Source organism: Megalops cyprinoides, chromosome 8 (assembly GCF_013368585.1).
Source record: "Megalops cyprinoides isolate fMegCyp1 chromosome 8, fMegCyp1.pri, whole genome shotgun sequence".
NCBI lineage: Eukaryota > Metazoa > Chordata > Actinopteri > Elopiformes > Megalopidae > Megalops > Megalops cyprinoides.
In genome coordinates this window covers 9,354,655-9,381,618 of record NC_050590.1, presented here as the reverse complement: position 1 = coordinate 9,381,618, position 26,964 = coordinate 9,354,655, and the positions used below count along the sequence as shown (strand labels likewise).

Genomic DNA, 26,964 nt, shown 5'->3' with positions numbered 1-26,964 from the left:
TACATTACACTGCATCTGTCTATTGTGCATGGTAACAACATTCAGATAAGCTACTCCTACACCATTACTGTGATGCAGACCCCCCACAACCTGGGACTAAGCACACCTATTACAGTGCAGAACGAGAAACACCACTTTTCAACTCTCATATCCGGCTAGGCAGGGCTTCTCAGCGGCCTGTACTGTTCGGAGGACACTATTAGTCTCCTAACTGTCAAACTCTGTCTAAACACAGGTTTAACCTCTAACCGCCCTCTGAAAATATCATTACACTTTACTTCCCCGTGAGGGTGTGTGCACGGCCTCTTTTCACACCCTGTGAGCTCCTCATGCATGAGGAGGCAGAAAGAGGGAGGGTATGAGGGGTGGAGGGTCAACGATGCCTTGCAGCTCGGTGCCATTGTTTTATTTTCCAGGTTCGAGAAAGTAAACTGCGTGGATCAGAACAAGGAAACAAAAATTTTTTTTTTTTTGTCCACAGAGCTTCCTGGATTGTTCAGTTCCCTCACGGAGGAAGAATAATTGTATGAAAAGTGCTCATTACTATTCAAGCGTAACTGCCCTGCTAATGAGACCTGCTCCAAGTGTAAAATTTATGTTTAATCTACACAGCTCAATCAGAGGTTTTGTGGGGCATAAATTACACTGGGTCACTTCGGCCTTGTTATAACATTTGTGCAACAATTAATGCGAAAACAGTAAAGTGCTTAAGAAAGAGAGGAAAATGGGAGCATTCACAGCACGTTGCTACTGCTAGCATAGCTACAGTGTGGCTAAAATATGACCGATTTATTAACTCGACATCTTCTGATGAGATCTGCATTCATCAAGTTCACTGTTATAAATCAAGTTAATTCCTTCACTGGTTGAATTGAATGAGCAGAGGCAATAACAACATGAACTGCTGCACGGCTGGTTGTAATTAATTAAACACTTCATTGGTGTTTCAAACTGTGCTATAATTCACAATGTGCTCAGGAAAAAAAAGACCTAAACATCAGAAGTGAAGGACTCAGGTATGTGCTCTTTATCTGCAGTACCATGTAGGCCAGAGAAACATTTCTAGAACATCTGGTGGGTCTTAAATTCACTGCTCAGGTGGAATTTACTTCTTTCAGGGGCTTTCATTTGGCCTCTCTCCTCACCCGACATGAAGCTCAAATTCCTCTCATGTCTGAAGGGCTTTGCATGAGTGTGGGCTCCTCCAACCTGACTGATTTTGACACAGGCGAATCTGACAGTTGCAAACGATGGCTATAATTAAAACAGATAAATAAATAAAATGTCTTCTCACATAATCTGTGTTTCTGTCTCTGTTGTTGTAGGGACGTGTGAAATATTGATGCTGCTCTTCTGAATCTCTTCTCTTCCAGATCCCTCAGAAAGCCAATCTGAAACCTTTTACGATCTGTCTGGTTGTAATGATGCGGGTGTTTTCACTGCGTGAATACCAATACGCTTCCCATTTCTTACTCTGCCTATCTGCTCCCGATCGGGACTTACCTTGACCAGGAAGAAGGACACACCGTACGTTCGGAGGGATCGTGCCAACTTCACGTATTTCACTTTGGCTTCTATCTCGTTCATTTCCCCGCAGCTTTTGTGCTCCTGTGAGATACAGAAACACATGCTTTGAGCCCTGTCTGCTACACAATTGTATTACAGTGATCTGATCGTATGCACTAAGCTACCACACTTTGAAATCATAACACATTTACATTTAACATTTATTCATTTGGCAGACGCTTTTATCCAAAGTGACGTACAAGTGAAGTAGAGTACAACACAAGCAAATATACTTAGCTGTAATGTTTAAGGATAAATGTTTTATAGTATATTGTTATTTATTAATTGTGAAAATTAACCACTTATTTTTATTCAAATGTTTTTTTTTCTTTTAACTAAAGGCCAAAGGCATGGTAATCTGAAGAACACTGACACAGCAATGATTTGAGGCAAACAGAGACATTACAAGTCACACACAATACAACATGTAAAGCTCAACTGTAAAATATGTGAGAAGAGCCATACCTGAAAAATCTTCTTTTCAGCCCCTCTCTGCTTAATATACTCTTTAGGTAGAAACTCCTTCAGGCTGAAAAAAATCAATCACACAGTACAGAAATATTCACTCAGTACTCAATATGGAAGCATGTTTCACTTCATATTTCATGAAGAATAACAACCCTGAGGATATGTTTTTACACCTGAAATCAGGTTCTCTTAGTACAATTATGTATCCAATAACAGTGATCAAAGTTACTGAAAAAATGTTTCTGATCAAAGAACTATTAATCAAACAAAAATGAAAATGCTCTGTAACTCTTAGGATTAAAAAAAAAAGTAATGTTGTCTCATGTGGGGCCAGACCCAGTCTAGCTTTGGTACACAATTTCCCTCAATTCACAAACAACATATTGTATTAATTTCACTGACCACTAAAGTCATGACATCTGCATAAATAAACTGCTTAAGTACTTCACAATTAAGAACAAAGTACATTGCAGTAAGACTGAAAAGATGTCTCTGCACAGCAATGTATACTCAAAACACAAAAGGCCTGTGATTACTACTGCAGCTAGTCAGACATGATGAAGCGGGGCTTACTCCAAAAATCCTGGCTTGTGTTTGTGTTCCACATGTGGTCCGAACTGGATCTGGGCCTGAATTCCTCCGAACTCACAGGCTTTATCGAAAGACACAGGGTGGGAGCCATTCAGGATGTCATCCCGGGCCTGATATGGGTATATACATACATTATTATCGTTTATTGTCATTTTACTCTCATGCGTCATACACATATATTTAGAAATTACAAAAAGAAGAGGTGGTTGCTCTCAGTGCCGTACAACTCATAGAGAATATTAACACTTTTCAAAAGCACGCAACCTTCTAAAATGAAACAATAGCAACATGAGTATCCAGAACAACTGGATCAGGCCACTTGTTGGACAAACAATTTACTCTGCAAATGGGTTCATTTTGACAGCTCAATACCTGCAATTACTCTAGTGTTTTGATAAATTATTTTCAAAAGACAATAAGCTAGCACACATAGATAACCTTAATGATGCGTCAATATCTTTGTTCTGTATTTAATGAAACTGTAGTCTCTGCATGTCTTGCTAAACCATAATTTAAAAAAACCTCCCATTGGACTGTCATCCAGTAGTGGCACATTTTTGGTTATACAACCACATGCAAACTTCTATGATACTGTGCATTACACCAGCACAAAGAGCCTAGACATGACACCACCTACAGTATGCGCACTGCACCTGTGTGACACCCTAAATCATCAACACAACACTGGGAACAGTGCAGTAATTGAAATGGATGCTATCTGGCCTCCCATCTCAGCAGGACAACAAGTGAAGAGAGTGGGTCATACACCGAGGCAGCATATGCCCTTACAGGAGCAATGGCAGATATAAGGGCCTCAGAGGACAGGACAAGAAGCTAATGACTTGGCAGGGTCCCCTGAGGGAGGTGTTTCACACATTTGGACATAATGTCATTGCTTCTCCTGCGCTCAGAAAACCTCACCCTTTCCCTAGTAGGACGTACAAACTGCAAAATTAGACAGTGCGTCTGACACAACTGTGCTAGCGAAGAAACTGCTGCGGTCAGAGAAAGAGTGCAGTAATGCCACTGAGACTGTCTGTAACAGCTTCATAAAAAAAGCATAAATACCAAACAATTAAAAATATTACACATGTGGGAAAATGAATGGAGGCACATCCATCCCGAAACATAGATGCACACTCGTGCACGCACACACGCACACGCACGCAGACACACACGCACACACACAAACACACACACACACACACACACACACACACACACACGCACACACACGCACACACACACGCACACACACACACAAACACACACACGCACGCAGACACGCACACACACAAGCACACACACAAGCACACACACAAACACACAAACACACACACAAATTTAAACACCACTGCCAACCACTGCCAAGCGTCTGTGATCTGCTCCGTTCAGATGATGATGATGATGACAGTAATGCTGCTGTTGCTGCTAAAGTCTGGTGCCACCATGGGCTGCAGAACTGCGTGTTTGAGTGGCTGAAGGAAGCAGCTCATCAATAATGAACATGTGAGTTCATTTCTGTCACTACAGAAACAACCTCTGTGAGACCCTCAGGAATTCCAGAAATGAGATCATAATCTACACATGCACGCACATACACACGCACATACACACGCACACGAGCACACACACGAGCACACACACGCGCACACACACACGCGCACACACACACGCGCACACACACGCCCACACACACGCCCACACACACGCCCACACACACGCGCACACACACGCGCACACACACGCGCACACACACGCGCGCACACACACACACACACACGGTCTCTGTGAATGTAACCCAAGCATCATGATAACTGCTCAGTGAATAAAGGCCGTTCAGCCCATTCATGCTGACACTCCTACACTGCACTCCACACTACAGAACAGAGGGGCTCCCATTCAGCCTGCATGTCCCATGTGTCAGCAGACACATCAAAGCCCGCTGTTCTGCATGTGCACAGAGTGACTGAGTGCAGTCTATTGGCAGATTTCTGACAAGTGGAAAAACATCCCCATTCTTCCATGTTACATCAGGGCTGCTCAGAGAAGCGACAGATCGGTGACACTCTGGGCCCTGAGAGCCCCAGGAAGGGATCGAACCAGAGGCAGCAGCTGCATGTCTTTGTGCTCCTCCCTCGACTCCTTGCCTGTGTGAGTAATTGTGTATCTGGCTGTGTATGCGTTTGCAAGTGCATATGTGTGTGTGTGTGCGCAAGGAGCGGGGGTGTGTTCCTGTGTGTTCTTGTGTATATAGGTTGATTCGTACAGCAAGCATGGCCTCCACATGGCTGCACCCACATATGCCTCCAAAGGCATATGTGTGCATGCTCAGCCGCTTTCGCGTTTTGAGGTCTATGCTAACCGCCACTGTGTTGCAGAACTGATGGCAGGTGATCACGAGAACGGGGTGTATGGTGCATGCAGCCAACTGAGAAAGCCAGAGAGGGAGAGCTTTATACGCTGTCCTCTGAATCGCAGAGCTTTATTACTGTATTAGTGAAGGGTTTCTCAAACTAAGCAAAAGAGAACATCGCACCAAAAAACCCCACTAAGCAAGATAAAAGCAACCACTTAAAAATCATTAAATGTTCAGACCTTGGATTGCTGTACAGGCTCAAACAGTGTGTGAGCTTTGTGGTTAATCACTCCTCACCACAAACACAGCCATTTACCATTTTCATTACACTGAAGATGAGGAGCTTAGGGACTCCTGATTATTGAAGTACCTCCTCACAGACAATGAAAGTTGTTTCAGCGTCGGAAAAAAATGGATTTGCGCAAATCAGAACCAAAAAGACTGTTCCATTAAGGTCAATACGACAGATATCCCACTGTTGCTCATGTCATTTTAAACCCAGGTGCAGCTTTTAGAGTATCCTGGAAAGTGGAGTGAGGGGGAGAGCAGTCGGCTGACCTGTACATAGAGCAGATTGAGCTGTACTGGGTCCCGGGAGTCCACGTTCTGGTCCGAGTAGAAGAACTTGCGCCGGAGCAGCAGAGTCTCACTCTCGTCCACACCCTGCTCCCGAAACGTCCGACTGTGGTCCAGCCAGTTCACTGAGACAGAGGAAGAAAGGGAGAGAGGGCATGTCACACATAACGTTTTACACTTTCATTTTATAGAGCTGATGATTATAACTGTGTCTATCATTTCACAATTACAGTGTTTAACCTATGTTTATGTTTTATGGTCATGTTCATGAGTGAGTGAGACAGAGACAGAGACAGAGACAGAGAGAGAGAGAGAGAGAGAGAGAGAGAGAGAGAGAGAGAGAGAGAGAGAGAAGGGACAAGGGAAAAAGACCACAAACTGTGAAACTAAGGTAAAGATATTTTCATAAATATCAATTATAACTCCCGTAATTCAAAGAAATCAGTGCACAAAAAAGCAACCAGTCATGCCACCTCATCAGCAGCCTCATATGCAGCAATGTGTCAAAGGCAGAGGAATGGTACCCAACTTTAGCCCAATGGGACTCAATGCTAGAGATGGGGCTCAGGTGTAACACACAGGTGTAACACACAGGCTCTAGCCTGGTTGGGTATTCTGTTAGGTTCTTTAAGGGTCTACACATACTTGCTCATTAAAGTAAAACAGTAACGCTTTTTCACCTAATGAAGTGGACCCTAAAGTTTGTACCATCATGTAACCTTCATATCACGCTGCTGTGGTGCATGATGTGGGAGGGGGAAAAAAAAGCACAGACAACCAAAGCAGAATGTTATCAATGCTGCTAGAAAGTAAAATAGATGATGATGCAATTAAATAAAAGCTTTCATTGGGAAAGCTAATCGTGGTAGTGAACAAGACTAGATGTTTGCTCAAGTTGATACTGTTAGCAAACTCAGCTAGCCTGAGGGTCGACATTAAAGGAAGGGTGGGTTGCACCACCACCTACTAGTAAAAATCTCTTCTCTTTCTTGTATATTTTCCCCTTTTAAGCCATCCAGTTTGGAACTGCCAATTGTACATTTGGCTCACCTCATTACGACAACCTTGGCGCTGCTGCAGCAGCACTGAAGTGAAACCAATGCAATCCTCCAAAACACTCAAACTCAGCCAGTGCCCATTTCTGCCCTACAAGTTACGCGGTCCACCACAGCGAAGTGGGAGGCACCCTGCAGGATACGTACTACTCTGCTGACATCATCCCAGCGAGGAACCTGACAAATCGCAGGGTGTCTCGGGGAGGTGAGACGAGGAAACCCTGGTACAGTAGCCCCCTCCTATCCTTGGCAGAACAAAGTCAATTTGCTCCATCGCTCTGGGCTTCTGGTCATTGTCGGGGAAATACACAGCTGGGTTTTGAACCCAAGGTGTAGACCACCTCGCCGACTGAGCTACTTAACAATTTTAACGTTGACATCATGTTTGCATTCTGGAGTGGATGACTTTTCCCTCACCTAGTTATCCGCTTTATGCAGGTCTACTGCTTCGCTGGCAAGCCAGCTAGCTGGTAATGTAACTGTGTTCATACTCGGTCTAGCATTTCTGAAGCCTGAGAGCAGTGCTTTTCATATCAGAAAGTAGCAGGCAGATATTTTCTCCCACTTCCCTACAGTATTCCCTCTTCTTCATAAATATATATGTATCACTTGACAGTGATAATCAGGCAGGACCATGTATGTGCATTTTAAATAATTTCTAGTGTGGGCTGGTTCGGGTCAGGCAACTAAATAAAGAATGCTGGCTGAGCTCAAGTTTGAGTTGGGCTTGGCTTGGTTTTTGGCTTAAAATTCATACCCTCTCTTCATTCTCAGCTAATGCAATGGTATATCAACAAGCACTCACCATTATCATTATTATTGCTACTGCTGTTAATACAATAAAAATTATGATCATGTTATCATTCTTGTTATCACTGTTTGGATTTTGTGTTTTTGTCTAATCCTTGTATTAAATACTGAAAACCACTGAATCATTATGTGCTTTGGCAATACAATGACATTGTGTTTGTCATGCCAGTAATGCTCATTTGAATTTGAGAGAGACAGCCAGAGCGAGAGCAAGAGCGAGAGCGAGCGCGAGAGAGGGAGCGAGAGAGCGAGAGAGAGAGAGAAAGAGAGAGAGAGAGAGAGAGATATGAGGGGAAGAAGGGCAGAAAGCTCAAGACTGCTAGACAGAGAGAGCATACACAGCCCATCACAGGTGGTTAGCCTGGAATACCATCTATGGGGGCTGGTCCCATGGGCCCAGGGAATGTTCTTTCTCATACACTAACAGGGTTATATCCATTCTTTGACACACTAGCACTTCACGCTGAAAGACCTCTAACCAATGACCTATGAACTATGGAACTTCCCAATCAAAAAACTACTCAATGGAGAAGTAAAACTATAAATCACTGCAAAATGCATTTAATACACCTGAAAAACAACAGCAAATGTTTCAATACCTTCATTCATTTCTTTGCTAAGTATGGTGACTAATTTGAAGGTTTCGCAGTTTATTGCGTACTCGTGCAGATTAAAGAATGAAATGAATCCATTTAGAGATAATGCTTTGAAGGTTTGTTGCCTCCATTGGCCCCGGGCACCACATAATAAGGTTAACAGTATTACACCACTGGGAATCAGTATGATACTCATGAACTCCTCTTGACTCAACTAATTAAAATTTTCTGTCGTGTATCATTACATAATTAACCCTGCTGGAGAACACTGTCTGTAATCTCAGCTGACACAGAAGGGGCAGTTTCACGGATCTTTAGTGAAATTAGTTTTGACGCTTTATTCAATTGACACTCAGAAATTCAAAAGGGCAGGTAACTGCAGCATAACTATCAGACTCAATGAGGGGGTAAATGTCTGATCACCTTGTAAAGGAATATACAGGGAGTCTGTATATAGCACATTTTGGACAGGTTTGTAAAGCAGTGCATAAAGGCAGCAAAACAACACCCCTGCCATTTTACTTACACCGAGCAGGACACACCAGTCAACCAGCAGGTAAACTATTCACATATCCATCTAAAAACTGTCAGGCACACCTTTCTCATTTTTATGATTTCAAATATGCCCCTAGGGTTCGAACAGAACAGCAATGACCCCCCCCCCCATCTTAATTCCAGAGAATGTGTGAAGATCAAGCTACAGTTTTATGAGAATGGAAATGTGGAGTTGAATTCAGGTCCAGTTGTGGTAGCGGTTCAGGTAGCGGTTTCCCATTAAAATTCTAGGCTTTTTCAGGAAAAAAACCTTTGGACAGTAGATGATGTCTAAGTAGCCATCTCCACCTAGGTGGGTGTAAGTTTGACGTCAGCTCTGGCTGCTTGTCATGCAGTGGGAATGCAATTGTACTGGACCAGGATGCTTTTGTCACCAGCTGGTGCTTGCTTTGTACAGTTCTACCATGGGAAAGAGGTATGAGAGATGCAGCCATTCCGTTTACAGCTTAAAGCGAATGTTCACTCTCATTGGAGGTCTGCTCCACCCCCACCTTCCCTTAAAAACCATGGCAACAGAGGTAAGCCTGTTTCTGACAAACAGCTGTGCTTACATAATGGACAACAATGCAGTTTTGCTCTTGGTCAGGACTACATGACAAAAAAAACATTTTAAAATGGACATTGCTCTGTGGCAATGACAAACATGTATTTCAGTCATAGGGGTTAAACCAATTTCATTATTATATGCTCTTGGGGTGAAATTTGAAAATTACATTTAATTTGACTGCCAGAGGAAGCTGCCCTTCATGCTGTAGCGGGGACCAGTGTTGGGGATTTTAAAATGCTGTGGGCCTCAAAGCCAGATATCATAAGAAACATCCATATGTGTGTTCCATTCATATGGAGTGGTTTCAGAGAGTTGCTAAAATACACCTGCATAAAGTATCACTACTTTGAGGCAAATATCATGTCACACTTTTGACGGTAATATCGTTCCAGCACTGACTGAACTGAAACTCACAGTCATCATCTGTGTGGAGCTTGGCTTTGAGTTTCTCCATCTTCCTCTCGTCTCTCAGCAGGGTCCTGTCTTTCCTCAGCGTCCCCGTGCCATCCTCCCGCTTCTCCTCGGGCTGCTCCTGGATCAGCGAGTACTCCTCGTAGTTGGTGATTCCTGAGGGGGGGGGGGAGGAGGACAAGGGCTGATCTCAGACAGCTGGCTTTGCTCCATCTCTCCACTCGGGAAGCCCAATAGAGAAAATTGGAGAGCGGCCAAGAGAGTAAAGTGAAAATTCAAGAGAGGAGAAAACTGAGCAGAAATCTGTAAATAGGCGGCTGCCTGCGCTAAGATCTGCCAGGTAACCTTCTCCATCTTCCCCGCTCAATTTCGCTTGGGCCTCAGTCCAGCGTAATTGAGATGTATGGCTCCTTTGGTGCTGTGGTGACAGGGAGAGGAGAGAATTGTGTCTCCTCCTTAACGGCATAAAGGCCCATGTGGGCCTATGCCTTTCAGCGGGAGGGAAATGTTTTATTGCTTTTAAGATCATCATCAGTCCTTAAACAATCTCAATTTTTATTTAAACGGTGCAGTGCAGACAGACACTGAGAGTTAGTTCAGCTGTCTACTCCGCTTTTCTGCAAGATTAACACTTTTAAACAAAACCTAAATAGTTAGTGTCATTATGCTAGCTGAGAAAAAAAAAACGGTTGACTTATTTTGTGGTGGTTTTTGGACTCCAGACTGGCAGATGTTTTTAAAAAGTGGCTGGAGGGGTTGGGTTATACACACCTATTCTACTGCATATAGTTACAAGCAGCTCGCCCACGGTTTTGGAGTCATCAACCATGATGGTTTTTATGGCGCCATCCAGCATTTTAATCCGCTGAGGTCTCTGTTTCTTCTTGTACTCTAGGATGTCCTGAGGGACCAGGGGGAGGGGGGGGGGGGGGGGGGGGGTGAAAGATCTAACTTTGATTTTCTGTGACACACACACACACACACACACACACACACACACGCACACTCACGCGCTAGACCTAAGAGTAATTCTCCAGCATCAATACTTCATTAGCCCCCTCTCACCAATCCCCAACCTGTCATTCTCTTCATGTCCATAACAGTATAAATTGCTTTGGCATCATGACCAATAGGTCCTGCCTGCATGAAACATTCCTTCACAACATTATAGTGAAGAGCTTGTCTGGATGCGAGCCATGCGTGGCATCCATCATCACAACAGGACGGCTGCTATGACAGGTCAGGGTCGAAGAGCAAGGAATCATGGGATGCGCAAACAAGACATGCAGTGACCCAACCGGGTGTCTGTCTTGTGATATGTCACATGCCCCCCCCCCATGCACTGATGTGGCTATGGCTAGAGAGCGGTCCCACTGATTGGACAGATGTTTAAGATCAAAATTAGGGCTTTTACCCCATTCCGGAGCATGTAATAGTCCAGGGTTCTTCCTGATTCCAGCCAGATCCCTTTCCTGGGATCGTCATCTGAGAGGAAGAGGCCGTAATCAGAGGCTGAAAAAGAAAGAATGTCTTATTTTTCAACACGAGGTTACTATCCAGAGTATCCACTAGTATCCAAATGATCCTCCACTATTTACAGGTGTTTTCTGATGCATCCACTTATACATAAACAGAATACATTAATAAAAATATGGAGGAGTAAGACATGTTCATTAACAGGCATGGCATGCATTTCTGAGACTGAACAGGCCCTTTGTTCAAATCCTAACATTCATCACATGTCCACTTCCTGTCAGCCAAGTCATTCTGCGTGTGATTGACACAAATCTAAGCGAACACATAACAAACAAATGCGAAAAGCACAGAGGCTTGTTTAGTCAGCCCAAAAAAAAAAACACTCTGTTCTTACAAAATACACATCTGACAGTGAGAGATTATCTGAGTTTCACAAGACCGAATACATCAGATGTTTGACTTCAGAACATTTTGCTGACTTCAGTCAGCAAGCAGTGTTATGCGGAGATGGATCCTTATCTCTTCTCCTCTGCCAACTCCTGGTATTACTAACCACTGCATGCACCCTGTGACAGAACTCCAGCCTCAGTCAGACATTTGAAACTGAACATTTTTTCCGCACTACATACTTAAAATTGGGGGAGGCTTCAGAAAAAAAAGAGAAAGGAATTAGCAATTGAATTACTGATGGTGCTGCAGGGACACACTGGGTCGCAGATTGCAAACTGTAGCATCTGTGCAGCCGCTGTGCTTGGTTTTTTTAATGCATGCACTACACAAATACATTGGGCTCAGGAAGAGGAGGACAGGTAACCATTAACAATTATCCTCCAACTATGTAAAAATGGATTTTAATGCACCATTATGCCCATGCATGACTGCACCAATTTAGGAGTGAATATAAAAAAGGAGTGTGGGGGGTCCATCTCTTTAAGTGTCCCTGCCTCAGGTATAGTGTTAGGAGTCATCTTTCTCTCCAGGTATGTATACACTTGTAAGACATGGCTCTTTGCCGTTTAACATGCCCTCTTTATCTTTCACTGCGGTATTTGCGTGGGCTTAAGCTACCCCTGCTAAGACCAAATATTAACAAATTGTTTTTCATGACTTACTTTTTAATGCTTTTAAAGTAAAAAATATTTTCAATGAAAAATGAACTCTTGCCATGAGTCAGTATGATGTTAGTGACCAGCAATCAGTGTTAGTGCACCAAATGAAAACAGTATGAGGTAAACCTTTTGATTAAATGTGCACTGAATAATTTGTGTATAGACAGTACAAAGGTATTTATACTTCAATACAACTAACATAGGCAAGTGTGCAGAGGTGTAGTCAACAGGAGTGCCAAAGGCTCTCAACACAAAAGTATATGTAGCCCCCCTCCCCTTCTGTCTCACCCTGTCCTGCCTGGGCCTCGGGGACCCTCTCCCTGATGATCCTGCAGGCGTCGTAGACAGCAGTGGACGGCTCAAACTGCATGGTCTTCACCACATTGCACTGTCGGACACAGATCTTCAGCGAGAGCGCCACCATCTTGGCAGGTGGTGGGCGGCACGCGACGTCTACACCTGCAGAAAAATCAATGGGAGACTGTAATCAGTCTCCAGCCACAGCATCTCCCAAGGACATTCACGAAAATACGAGGGGCGGTATGTGTGCCATTTGAAAGAGCACTGGGTGAGACTGTATTTCTCAAAATTGCCTTATCTAAGACCCAGCCATGGCAGGTTTCATTTCTAAAGAATAATAAAAAGAGCTTTCTACTTTCTGCAAAAAGTCAGTAATTTGCAGATAGACCTTCAGAAGTGTTTGTTCACTTTGTAGCATGGAATGAATACAAAGAAAGCTGGAAACAGACTTACTGTAGAAACAGTAATGTGGGTACAGAGCAGTACAGCTTATATATTACATATTATATATCACACATTGACTAAAGTATCTTGGAGATTTTATAACGCAGAAAGCCACTCAACTGCGACTTTAACAATCGGTAACTGAATTCAAAAGTGAAATCAGCCTCCAGTACAAGCAGGTACAGTATGTACTGCCATTTAAAGGTTAAGACCATGGAACATGGTCTTTTGTCTGTCGACAGACAGTTAGCATTAGATGGAACAATCCCATTGGAAAAGCAATGTGAGCAATATAACCTTTGAAGGGAAAAGGAAAATGTCTCCACAATCATTTATAATAACAGGTCAGTTTCCCTAGATACAACATGCAGTACTACTTCTCAAATGAGATAAAATTACCCAAACATTTACACATTCATTTAATCTCCTACACGCACAGTCATAGCACCATGTGGCGTTCACATATTAGAGCTACTGCATATTTGCCATTTCAAATTTCCAAACTCTTTCCAGACCTCAGCTTACAGACCTGCTCAGCTGAGGTGTTTTTGACTTGTGCTTTGGCGACCTAGGCTACAGGTATTTATGCATTCATTCATGCAAATGTTTGGTGGGAAAACAGATCTTGGCTATGATCAAAGGCCAGAGTTGAGTGTTCGGACTTGTGCCCTTTGATTCACATTGTCTGAAGTATTGAAATGAAGAAAATATACATTTCTTCCCTTTGGGTATAGATAAATGTGTATAAAACATTTTAGATATTCAGAATGCAACTTTCACTCTTCTAGCTTGAACACTGGTCTTTCAACACCTTATGCCTTAGCGCCCCCCTGAAAGGTAAAAGTGCTCCTGTTGAGAAACCCTATTATAGAGCATATGACTAATTTGCTGCAGAGTCATATATTTATACTGCATTCAAGTAGTTACATCCTAGAAAAATGATTAAAAAATGCTGAATTCTTGCTGAACCTGTGGCCAGACTATGGGAATGGCATGAAATCACAAATAGTTTTCAGGCTTTTAGATGCTTTTCCAGACTTTTCCAGGTGCGGAATTAATCAGTATTTCTTCCATACTTTTACAGACTTTTGAGACCCTTACACATAACAACAACAACAACAACAACAATAATGATAATAATATTCAAGAAAAAAGAGCTCTGGTATTGGTATCTGTATCGGTATCGGCAGATATCCAAATTCAGGTATCGGAATTTCGCAGCACTGAGTCCTTCTTGGGGCAATTTTTCCCTCCGTAAGACAAAGGCTCTTTAAAACGAGCCGATAATAAATGGAAACAGAACCCATGCTGAACAGACAATGATGAGGTCTCCATTCCCGCTGGGTGATCGTGTTTAGTCTGTGACAAAGGTCAAATTAGCTACAAGGGAATGCATTAATTCCAGGGCTGAGCCTCGAACATTACAGCAAACATGATCTATAATGAATGATTCACAGTCCCACGGGCGGCACTCCAGCGAGAGTGCGTTCATGACAGTGTAACCATATCCACTATTATTATACAAATCAGGGAATAATTTTGCATAATTTACCATGGGAATACACACAATTAAAAAAAGAAAAAAACTGCAGTTTAGATTACATTAAACATGAGACTCCTCAGAAGAGGATCCTGCTGAGGGAGTCCACACACTGCAAGTCCATCAAATTAAAAGCTCATTACCAATCACTGCATGCTGTGAGCTCGACACATATATGTTGCAAAAACTTCATGACACCTACATTTTCAAGGACAACAATACTCTGCCTCAGTAAGAGAGATGACCTTCAGTTAACATGTTTCTACCAGAAACTACCTTTATAATACCTACTTTAATTTGGACTATAATGAACCCTTTACAGGTAATTCAGAGCTTTGTTACTGACAACAGAAGAGGTATGGAAATGTACTGTGCTGGTGTATTGTGTGGAGGACCATATACTTGCATTTTGGGAAAAGACAGAATAAAGACCTAGCATGAAGTCCTATAGCAAAACAGGGGGTCTCAATACATAGCATGAAGAGCTGGTATACTTAAAGTATGCTATGAAGCTATCACAAGGCTTCAATATACAGCATATATTTATTGATGCAATCTAGAAACATAATTAAAACATACACTTCTCACAATTCACGTGGAGAAGTTAGTGATACATTAAGGAAAACTAGCACCACTTTACTGTGTCTTTTCTGAAAGTGACAGATAACAAGAGTAGTTTTTTGTATTGTTTATCAGAGCACTTGAAAAAATGTATTGCTCACGTTTGATGAAGTGTTTCTGACAGAGATATGTATGGAGAAGGAACACAGAAGAAGAATAAGGTATGGTGTTTCTTTGCATCAGCTACCTGAGACTGCCAACGCAAGCATTTGAAGGGATCGATGCAGAATGTTCAGCTTAAGCGATGGAAAAAGAAAAAAAAAGACTGAGACTGTACATCTCCATTTGTTTTGCACAACTGATTTTGTGCGATATAACTCTAGACAAAGCCTAACGTACACAATATTTAGATGCCATTTATAACCAGGACCACTGCTTAGAATGATGATGGTTGAGAATATTCTGAAGGATTGTAACTGTGTGAAACTTACAAGAAACATAAAAGACGATGGAAAAAAAAATCTCAGTGAGGAAGACTGTGAAAGGACCCCTCACAGAACAGGCACTTTCTGTGAGCAGAGCCCCATTCTTCCCCCAACAAGCATTCAAACAGAGGCAGAGGTAATGGCCTCTGCATGTAATCGTGTTCTGACGGAGGTCTGGGAGCTCATGCCCTGCTGTGTCACATTGTGACCCAGACGTACGGCCAGTCTCAGCTCAGCAGCTTGCTTGCTGCCACACAAAGTCCCATCAGCCCACACAGGAAACACACAGCTGTGAGATTAGAAAGCAGAAAGACCAGGGACAGGCCACCAAACCCCTTAAGGGCAGCAAATACCATGGAGGGAGGGGGAGAGAGAGAGAGAGTGAGCGAGAGTGAGTGAGAGTGAGCATGTGAGAGAGAGAGAGAGAGAGAGAGAGAGATAGGCTTTAACCATGACACATGACAAAGCTGTAGTCTTCACCGTTATACACTCCCTCTGTAGATAGAAAGAGGAAGGAAGCGGGATAAAGGAAAGAGCGAGAATAAAGAGAAACAAATGCACAGATCAAAAAAAACGTAGCTAATATTGAGGATGCCTCACTTAGCTGTAATATTATAACCTGCCTGGCTGTTCTGTTTTATCACACTGATCAGCAGGACTCTCAGCTTCTCCCCAGCAGACAGCAGACATCCGAGCCTATGTGAGAGAAACAAACAGCATGCTCTTTTTTATGACTGCGCTGTTAGCTGTGTCATCAGAGAGGGAGCGGACCAACGGCCACCAATCAGTGGGGATGGTTTTCAGAGTAAAGCTTTGTCTCTATCAGATTGCACTCTACCATAAGCATACAAGGCAGCGGGCGGGGGATGGGAGCGCTCATCACACAGTCCAAGCACTGGTGTCTTCTGATAGCCACCTAAGGCTTTCAGCTTTCAAATCAGCTTTAAAATGACATACCTAAGCAACCATACAATAACCCAATATAATGCTCAACTCTTGCTTCAGACTCAACCCTTTGCCAGACAATGTAATTAGAGGGAAAATAATCTATGCTCAGAACCAGAAAAATAAACAGAGGTGCCCACTGCAAGAGCTTGTTATAGAAAACCACTCTAAACAGTGTTTCCCTGGCTATCCTGGAGTCATGGGGTCACAAAAATGTGTGGTAGCAAGTCAGAGCTAGTCCCCTCTATGACATCACAGGACCGCCGCTGTCCGTCAACTGAATTTCCACTCCCATGTGAATGACTGATCCCAGATAAGAGATGAAGGCTTTTCCCCCTGCATTGTCCAGGTGAATCTCCTGTTTGGTCACATATTCACTTAAGCAAGTCAGGCTAAGTACATCAAGGGTACAACAGTAGTGACCTGGGGGTTGTACCTGCCAGCTCTGGACTACAAGCATATCAGTATAATTATCAATGCTATCATAATTCCAATAAAATGGTAATAATAATAATAGGTAGTCAGTACTTGTGCCAGTAATTAGCATAGCTTAGAGGGGAGCTGGTTATTTTGTGATTGCAGGGTCTGCTTAACAAAGTATGACCTCTGCAGAGTTGTCAAAGTAGTACTGATGGGGTCCGGCATGACCTCTTACTGGTAGGTTCCAATCAGAGAGTTTAGTTATTGACATCCTGCTGCCTCAGACACACATCCTGATTGCAGAATGCATGCACCGTAATGAACAGTCCACCCACAATCCTTTTTGCATTAAATTCAGGCCTTTTAAAATCTATTCCTGTCTCTTTACAGCAGATAGAGTCTCTCTGCAGAATGTGGGCACTTATGACCTTGACATTAAGCTGCATTTGCTATACAACCTGAAGCAGCAGGTGGTGCTGACTATTAGCACAGACTCAGTGTGAGGCTGGTTTAATGCTAAAGAAATTCCACCTCCACATTCCACCACAGAACCCTTCTTGTTTTGAATTCCACAGATTCCTCTCATTTTATCACATGTATGAACACAAGCAGTAATTTGGAGCTTTCCTTTAACACACACACATGCATGCAAAGAACACATTAACTCCAAAGTTGGACGACACCAGCGCCAAACACAGAATCCACCCCTTCCTCACCACTTAAATCTGTGTTCAGGCCCTGGTCCTCTCCCGCCTGGATTACTGTAACTCCCTCCTTGCTGGTCCTCCTGTATGCACAAGCAGACCCATGCAGCTCACCCAGAGCGCTGCTGCTTAGCTGGTCCACAACCTCCCTGAGTACTCCCATATCTCATCCTGCCTGATCTCGATAACAACTCGCATCTATTTCAAAAGCTGGTGTTAGTCTACCGCGCCACCAGGGGGAATAGCTCCCCTGGGAAGGATCATTAGACACATCGACCCTATCACTCTGCTCTGACACTGCAAGGTGCCTGGCCATCCCTCCCCTACCTGGACAAACACCCTGGTTGCATGCTCCGTCTGCTTTGGCCCTGACCTGGAGGAATGAGGTGCTGACTATCTTCCTCAGATCAAAGACCCACCACTTCACCCTCCACCCAATCATAACTCCCCTGTGCCTTACTTATGTAGTATTCACATTACTGTAAAGTATTATGGAGTGCTGTGTGGTATGTTTGAATTCATGCACTTATGTATTGTACTTTGATTAAATTATGGCACATGCATGTATTTACAGTAGCAGGTTGTTTTGTTTATTAGGTGCACTTTGTATTCTCACCTTGTAAGTTGCAATAAGTACTATTATCTGCTAAAATGCTTACATCTAAACCTAATATATATTTCTAAGATTGGCAACCAGCTGATTGTAAATCCCCTCTGAAAAAAGCATATTACATTTTTGACAGACTGACTGACTGATGGAGTTTTTGTTGCTGTATAAAGGTGAAAGCTAACTATATACTACTACCACACAGGTATAAAGTAATGCAAAATATTGCAATAAGTATCATGAAGCCTTGATTAAAAGGAGAAAAAGAAGTCACATCAAATATGACAGGGTATGCAGATATATAGATAATGTGGGCATATATGTATTGATTACTTTTCCCTGCCTTTGTTTCACCCCAGGAGCCCAGTTTGTGATTGGTACATCAGAAATTCTGCCTTAAAGCTCTAACCTGGCTGGGGGACAAGGTTAAATAGAAGAAAATCTCAGTATTTCTGGAGGCAGAGTGAGGCTGGGAGATATGACTCAGCAAACTCTGACCAACGTCCAAATCAAGTGCAGCATGCACTGTACAGTTCTGATATGCTTTAGAAAAATACTTGTTCAACAATCTAAACCTGCAATTTTTTGTGCTTTATCAGTTGAATGCAGTCAATCGGCACTGTAAGAAGGCTTCTTTAAATGCATTTGTGCTACTTGGACAAACACAGACAGCTCATGATCAAAACCGGATTAACATACCAGCTCCTTATCCTGTTTCTTTCTTGTTGAGGTTAAAGAAAAGATTTAAAGTGAACACTTATTCTTCTCAATGCAAAAATCCATATCTGGAAAACAGATTAATATAAAACATTAATATTGCGATTACATTCCTTTATAATAGTGATTAAGTTGTACTTGATTATCATAATAATGCCACACAAATGCACAAATGCGCCAGTAAGCTTCAGCTGTGTGAAGGTGAGGGATCAGGAAAGGACTTCAGTGATGGTTCTCTCTGCAGCTGACTCTGTGGCTGCTGTCTCCAATATTTACACATCTCCTTACTCAGGTGTCACCACATCTAAATCCCCCTGTCATCTCCAGCTGTCATTGATTCGATTAACAGCACACTGTACAGTAAGGGATGGACCCATGCTATGCTGATCTGCTTTGGCTGCTCCTCTCAAGGTCACTCCAAAGGGGCTGGGGTTCTGAGAACGATGAAGACACACACACACACACACACACACACACACACACACACACAAGCACAGCACAATGAAGCAGACAAACAAATATACAGTCACCCACAAGACACCTAGGTAAAACAGACACAAGCAGCAAAGACACAATTATGAGACTATACAGATTCAGACACACACACACACACACACACACACAGCCCTGCCTTTTCAGCCTCTCCTGCACATGTTTGTTAGGCCTGCCGCCTCCATATACACATCACAGACACTGCGCTCACAAAGTGGCTGAAGATCTATGGCGGGCCATTCTGGAAAAGCACCAGAAGATATGAGACATGTCAGAGTGTGCTCTGAGGAAGTAGCCATGTGAACAGATCGACTGGCCTGTGCGATAGTTGTCTGAGAGCAGCAGTCACATTCACACACCCCCGAGCTACATATCCTCCACGGAGCATCCTTCCTGCTCCTCTGTGCGTCTTTTTTTTTTTTTTTTTTTTTAATAGCTGTCCACCACACAGAAAGATTTACACCGTTTCTCAATAAATCCACTTCACATGGTGTGACTTTGTGCTGTTTCCAAGCAACCCTTCACAGCGTAGGTACACAGGGACAATACCAAATAAGCGTCACATCCAAGCTGGGCGAATGTGTGATAAAAGCCAGAAAGGGTCCTGCTGAAAATTCAACTAAAGTTTTTTTTTTTTTTTTTTTTTTTTTAACTACAATCTTTTATTAGAAACTAAATCCATACTGATTTTTTTTTTTTTTTTTTTACTAGCAGAATAGCGAGAGAAGAGTGAGATTAAATAGATGACTGGGCCTGTTTGCTGGGAATATGGAAGTACTGGTTTCTGTTAAAGTGGCCAAACATACACTGGAGCACCATAATACAAATGTGGATGATGGCAGCAGTGGGATATTGAATAAAGCGAAACCATCACTGCTATTACAAACAGACAAATATATAATACGCCTACCCCACGTTTCATTCTAACAATATGTATGAGAATACTGTGACTTTTCTCATGGGAGTCCTCATTTATACTACCAACTATTCAACAACAGCTATACCAGTCCTTCTGGACTTAATTACATTTCAGTCACCAATCTTAATTGTATCCTGGCCCTGACCAAAAAACATACTAAATCAAAGGAAAATTCAAGAACGCAGGCATCAGCCATCATAAATACATTCCTGGAAAAGCAGCATCTTTGATTTATTCCACGGATGTCTACCAGATTATTCTCAATCTATTCTACAAGAGCAGCAGCTGAATAAGAAGTAGCAAGGGTGATACATCACTTTAACAGCACTAACTTAACAGTGCTGATATGACGCTCATAATATGGGCTACAGAAAATAAATGACATTACCCTTTTTCCAAGTCGAGTGAGAAAGGACTCTGCTTGACATTGGCTTCCTATACTAAATATTTAGTTCTGTCAGTTCTAGGGTGTATTTGAACAACACACATTCCACAGAAAGTGAAAAGAAATAAATGGCAACACTTGCTTTAACAAAGTTGGTGTTCATCAACAGAACTTCATACAGCCTATAATTAAAACCACTCTATAGTGCCTGGGAAGACAATTCAGCTGCAGACATTCACCTGTAAATAAACAATCAGATAAGAGCTGCCATTGTGTTCACAAAGAGATACAGATTAAAACAATGCCAGGAACAGGCTGAGAATCTGACACAAAGCCTTAATGCTCCTTTTCCACCCTGGGTGTCCTTGCCCTAACCGTACCCAATTCTTCTTTTTTAAGGCTATGCACATGTGAATGGAGTGAAATTGATAAGAGCTTCATGAATAATAAGTCATTCATCAGAGTGCTTCACTACCATTTCCTCTTGTTCTGTATACGTTTCCAGACACACATTTCCAGTACAGAACAGGCTGCCATTTGTCCTTGTGCATGGCCTTCTTTTCAGGAACTGTGGCCCAGGAGAACACAGTGTGACACCGGCCTACAGTCGGGTCACCAGAAGTTATTCATAGAGCTGCCAAATGACCTCTCAGCAGAAAACTAGCCGCAACCAAACACAACTAAGGAACTGTCAAGGGTTTCTGTAACTATTCTAAACGAACATCCTGAACTACCAACAATGTCCCCACTTGGTACATCAACAGCATGACATGGGCCTGACATCCAAAATAACAGCATTTTTACGTCAGGTTTCCTAGATATCAGGAAAAGGGCGTTTGGTTGCATGTATTCCACAACCCTCTGATCAGACTGATGGCAAATGAAAATCCAAACTTGAAAATATGTCAATGAATGGCATCAGTGGGATCATAACCAATCAGTTAAGTGCTTGAGAATTTCTGTGCAACAGCATTCTTTGAAAGGTTCTTAGCTGCCTGCCAGTGGCAAACATTTAAATCATGAACTGAATAAATGTGACGTACAGATGTTCAAAACAGGCATTTGCCATACACAATCATAAGGAGGGCCTACACAGAGTGCATATCATTATTAACAAATTTACTATTGATATGGTTGTCAAAAATTTTATAATGATCCATGAAGTTTTAAAAAGTTTAGAAGCTAAGAAACTCTTAAATACATATAGGTTTGACTGCTCAGCTGAAAGGAAATACACTTACAACAAATTGCTGAAAAGTGTCATTGACTTTCCAAAATAACTGACAGATTACCTAGAGAAGTAGCTATCTTGCTGAGTCTGCAGGCACCAGTGATGGCTGAGGACTTGAAAAAAATGGTATTTCTGTCACATATTTTTTTGTTATGTTGAAAAGTGTTCTGGGGAGTGAATTCAATGTAATGACACATGCTGACTGGTACTCCACACACTCAGGGCAGCAGCAATTATTTATCATTATAGTTTTATCATTTTATAATGGTGAAGCAGGAGATTCCATACATAACAAAGTGCAAGGAATTAAAAGCAGGCACTTGGATTGTTTATTTGCTCAGAAGTTTTACAGGGGCATTTGAATTGATTAAAATCCTTCCAGCAAATCACTGTGACATAACAACTTGCCCATTGTATGGGCACACATAAATGCACGCATGCAGGCATAACCCTGGACGCAACAGAGCCAGAGCAGGCTGTTCTCCATTGCTAAGCATCACTGGCCAGTTTTAAGTATCAAAGTCATCTCCGACTGTAACGGGCTCCACCATGAAAGAGTAATGTGGTTGGTTTCGCTTCTCAACAGCCCACAGCAGTGGTGCAGATGAAGATGAAATAAATACTCACGGCCTGGCAGCAAAACAGGAAAGGGAGGTGTGGGAGCTTATATAGCACACCTGACAGGTAATGCACGCGGAAATCATCTGCAACTGCACCAATAAACCAGTCAAGGGACGCAAAATTAGGGTAACTCATGACTCGTGACTCCTTCCTTCCCATCGTCCCCCTCAAGTGTCCTTGATGAATCTGAATTAGCTTCTGAATTAGTACACCCCAAAATGATGCACTGCTAATGGCTTTTTGTAGGGGGAGACATTCATTGGTACAATTGTGATAAAATGTCAAACATCGCAAAAAGCCTGCACTAATGACTGCAACAGTAGCTTGGGGTGGGAAAGATAATGGTCCCCCAAACCAGTGTGCCCTTCAGAATAGCTGTGGGCAGCTTCCTGCTTACGCTGTCTGGAGCTGCACTTCCTGACAGAAATGATGAATCCTGTTCTCTTCTCTGGGGCGGGGAAAAAAATGTATCATGAGCGTCTGAGAGTTTAGGTCGCTCCAAAAATACCCGACGAAGTGGAACATCTTCCAGCAGGGCTCCGCATCCCTCCTCCGAGATAGCAGAAATAAATGGACTGTGCTTTTCCCTGCCCATCTTGCTATGAATTAAAGCATTGAGGGCTCTAAGTTGACTGTTAAATGCTACAAGTTGATTATCATCTACTGAATCCTTTAATAGTCAAATTCCAAACAAGGGAACATACAGTGTTATTAATGTCTGTTGCTGGATCATGCATTGAAAAAAAAAAAAAAACAAGCAGAAATATTATTCTTTTGAGGAAAATGAATGGGTTAAAGTAAGCTGATGAGAAGACAGCATTATCAGTAAAACAACTAAAACTGTGCTTTTCAAACTGAGGTAAAGAGTAAACTCCTGAGGCCATAACCTGCAAACATAAATCAGCTTACGATGCTAATGAATTCTTACATTTTCATATGGAATATCAGTAATCATAAAAAAGTAACAAGTTATCAATATCCCCCTGCTTCATTAGTAGCTTTTCCAGTATATAATGAAATGAAAGCAACATGCACTGCATTTTCATAAGGCTTCATCCAAATCTTTCATCCTGTTGTAAGGACATAGTCCATACAGCATTGAACAGATAGACCTTAAAAGCTTTGGGAGATTACAAGTGTTAAAAAAATGATAAAATGCCAAAAAAAAAAAAAAAACAAGATTTAGGGTATTAATTAAAGGGTATAGAATTAAGGTACCCAAAGCTGGTGTAACCTGTATGGTGATGTGGTTTTCAGCACTGTCTGATAGGGAGCCCCACCATGTTTGAGGTACTCCCACATTCTGCCGTAGGAATCGGGAGCCCAAGGTCATGGAGGACCCAGCCAGCATGAAAGGATGAACGGGAGAGAACCATCTGCCATGAAACTTCTCTGTGCTGGAGGCAGATTGCAGCCCTCAGCCCTGAGAGTGATACTGCTTTAGCTGTTGCACACTTGGTCTCAAAGAAAACAGGCCCAGTCAGTCAACATTACTACTTCTTGCATTTGATGTTAATGTTATGTGTAGTATAATGACGTATTATAATTTGTGTTCTAGGGATTGTTGCATCGTAGTATACTTGGCTTTTGTCAGAGTGCACAAGTTAACTTGTGGGCTTGAATAGTAGTACTTGTGCTCACTCACTGGTCTGCAAGTGTTGTGAGCCTTGTCTGACACTGTTGCTCATTTAAAATGAATGGATACACTTATGTTCTATTGTGATGGAAGTCACTCTGGATTAGAGCGTCTGCTAAATGCATGTAATGTAATGTAATGTAATGTAACATCTGCCAGCACACATATACGGCCTGCCCCCTCAACAACGCCTACATGCTACTGTCCATAGCACCGGTCCATTCAGTGTGTGTGTAATCTTTTTTACATGTTACCAATTTATACAGCTGGATATTTACTGAGGCAATTCTGGGTTAAGTACCTTGCCCAAGGGTACAACAGCAGTTCCCCAGACTTGTAACCCTTCGGTTATAAGTCCTGCTCCTTAACCACTATGCTATGCTGCCACCCACAAACATTACATTATATTATACAGCAGATGCTCTTACCCAGAGCGACTTACATAGGTTACAGTTCATTACATTATCCATTTATACAGCTGGATATTTACTGAGGCAATTGTGGGTAAAAACACATATATACACATACTGTGCACACACACCCATGAACCTCTTAATGAACCTCACTGTGGTTCTGTGACTGGTCAGGATCACATGTGCCTTGTTAGGAGGAATCTCATTTGCTTTCCATCCTGCATGCACACACAGACACAGACACAGACACACAGACACACGCATGCACACACATATATCGACACACATGCACATACACGCACACACACACACACACGCACACACAACCCCTGTCTCTCCAACTTAGGATTCAAAGCAGCAAAATTCTGATTTCTATTTCCATCACATGGCGTTGGGCCTCACACCCCACTAGGGTATATATCCATGAATTTTGAAGACCACTGCACATATGTGTGTGTGTGTGTGTGTGTGTGTGTGTGTGCGTGTGCGTGTGCGTGTGCGTGTGCGTGTGCGTGTGCGTGTGCGTGTGCGTATGTACATGCATGGGTACATTATGTATGTGTGTGTACATGTGTTTGCATTTGGCTGTGTGTGTGTGTGTGTGTGTGTGTGTTTGACAGGACTGGAGGGCATGTTGTCCGACTGATTAACTCATGTCAGAGCTTTGTGTTTGTCCCTGTACTTTTTTACTCGAGAAGCATACAGCCATCTCAGTGCAGAGTTCAATGATCTTCCTCATGAAAAGTGATTCTATTGAAAGGGAAGAAAAGAAAATCTTCCGCTTGAGAATTCATCAGGCTTCAACACAGACTCTTTACAATGCACACTGTGATAAGTCATACACTCTTCCGCATCTCATGTTACTTGCTGCCTCTTGTAGGGCTGGCAGACAAGGTGTCAGAACCATACAGAAAATGAACCCTGACCCGAGTCCCACCCTCCAAGGTGATCAAGAGTGTCCTGAGAGTGTGTCTTGTACATCACAGTGGGTTGCCATGGGCACGGAGGGACCGTGTCCAGGCTAATCCGCAGCCTGTCTTTGTAAGCTTGCAGAGGGGGAAAGAGGGGATTACCTGTTACAAAAAAATGGTAAAGTGTGTTCATGCCATTTCACCTGCCTTTCCCAAAAAACATGCTGTAAAAGCATGGCTTCACAAATCTTGTCTGGATGAGAAATAAATCTTTCCACCCTTGATCTGTGTTTGAGTTGATCGGTGTTTCAAAGAATAATTCCACGCACAAACTGTGCATCAAAAGGAAATGATCGCAGTTCCAAGTGGAACGTCCCTTAAAAAGCGCAACTTTGATATACTGCTCCTTAACTTACAGGTTAGTAGGTACGCATATTGAAAAGCAAGGCACCAATTTCACAGTGGAGAGATCTCCATTTCCTTCAACAGTTTTGTTGTGCCGTGATGACAGTGTGTGACTCTGTCTAAAGGGTGAATGATGACTGGGCACCTGATTTATATCTCCCTACAGCAAGTCTGTTTCATTCCAGCCTCCCTGTCAGCCCTCAGAGATGGTACAGGTGGGTGTCCTAAAACATTAAAGCTGTTTATTTTTTTGTTGAAAAATTTATAGCTGTTTTGGCTCAAACTGATTGTATTTTATCTCATTTCCTCTCTGCCTCCTGTTCCCATAATGTGTTCCATTTTGCACAAAGCTAGTGAGCTACTAAAATGGATATAAATTCACAATTCACAGTGAGACACAAACCAGTTTAGTGTATGAGTGCAATTTGTGACATTTCCCAGAAAAAAGAGGGGTGAAGCAAGGTATTCTGGGCTTTCTGTGAATATCAGATAGCCTAAAGCAGCTTACGAAGCTGCAAAAGGACCTCAAATTAGTTTCTTCTCTGTCAATAAAATAAATACCTATTTAACACAGACACCTACTAAAAAAGATAATGAGCAATGAATTCAAAATTAATTCAAAATTCACACTGATAGTACCCTTTTGAGCCTTATTTTATGATGTGTTCCAGACGTATCATAAAGATTTAATTTTTTTTTTCCACATTATTGCAAAAAACATTTCCCCCACACAAGCACAGACACACGAGAGAACTGCGACAGACTGTGAATCTGCTCCTTTCCTAAAGGACCCTCCCAAACACATACGCATGCGCGCACACACACACACACACACACACACAGCAACAAATGCACATCCATACATGTGCATTTACACCCGCACTCACACACATGCACACTCTCACACACTCACATAAAGAGAACTGTCAGAATTCATGCTTCTACACACTGCCCTAGAGATGAAAACTTAATGCTGACCCAATAGCACACAAATCGTGTAAATGGCAAGCTCTGAAGAGGATGTGGAGGGGAAAAAAAAAAGAAAAACATCTTTTGATGTGTGGCACACAGCTGGCACTATAAATCAGACTCAAAGGTACTTTTACAAT

General features: G+C 42.5%; 1 protein-coding gene across 1 annotated transcript in view; it reads right to left on the bottom strand.

Moving 5' to 3' along the window:
- LOC118781827 (talin-2-like) overlaps positions 1-26,964 on the bottom strand; it is a 118,035-nt gene that overhangs the window by 49,504 nt on the left and 41,567 nt on the right. The window contains exons 3-10 of the mRNA XM_036534923.1: positions 12,408-12,578; positions 10,949-11,046; positions 10,306-10,435; positions 9,538-9,690; positions 5,543-5,685; positions 2,608-2,735; positions 2,032-2,095; positions 1,504-1,608 (exon numbers count right to left, since the gene is read on the bottom strand). Of these exons, the coding sequence (XP_036390816.1) occupies positions 1,504-1,608; positions 2,032-2,095; positions 2,608-2,735; positions 5,543-5,685; positions 9,538-9,690; positions 10,306-10,435; positions 10,949-11,046; positions 12,408-12,543 (957 nt within the window). The 5' untranslated portion in view covers positions 12,544-12,578. The remainder of the gene's footprint in view (positions 1-1,503; positions 1,609-2,031; positions 2,096-2,607; positions 2,736-5,542; positions 5,686-9,537; positions 9,691-10,305; positions 10,436-10,948; positions 11,047-12,407; positions 12,579-26,964) is intronic.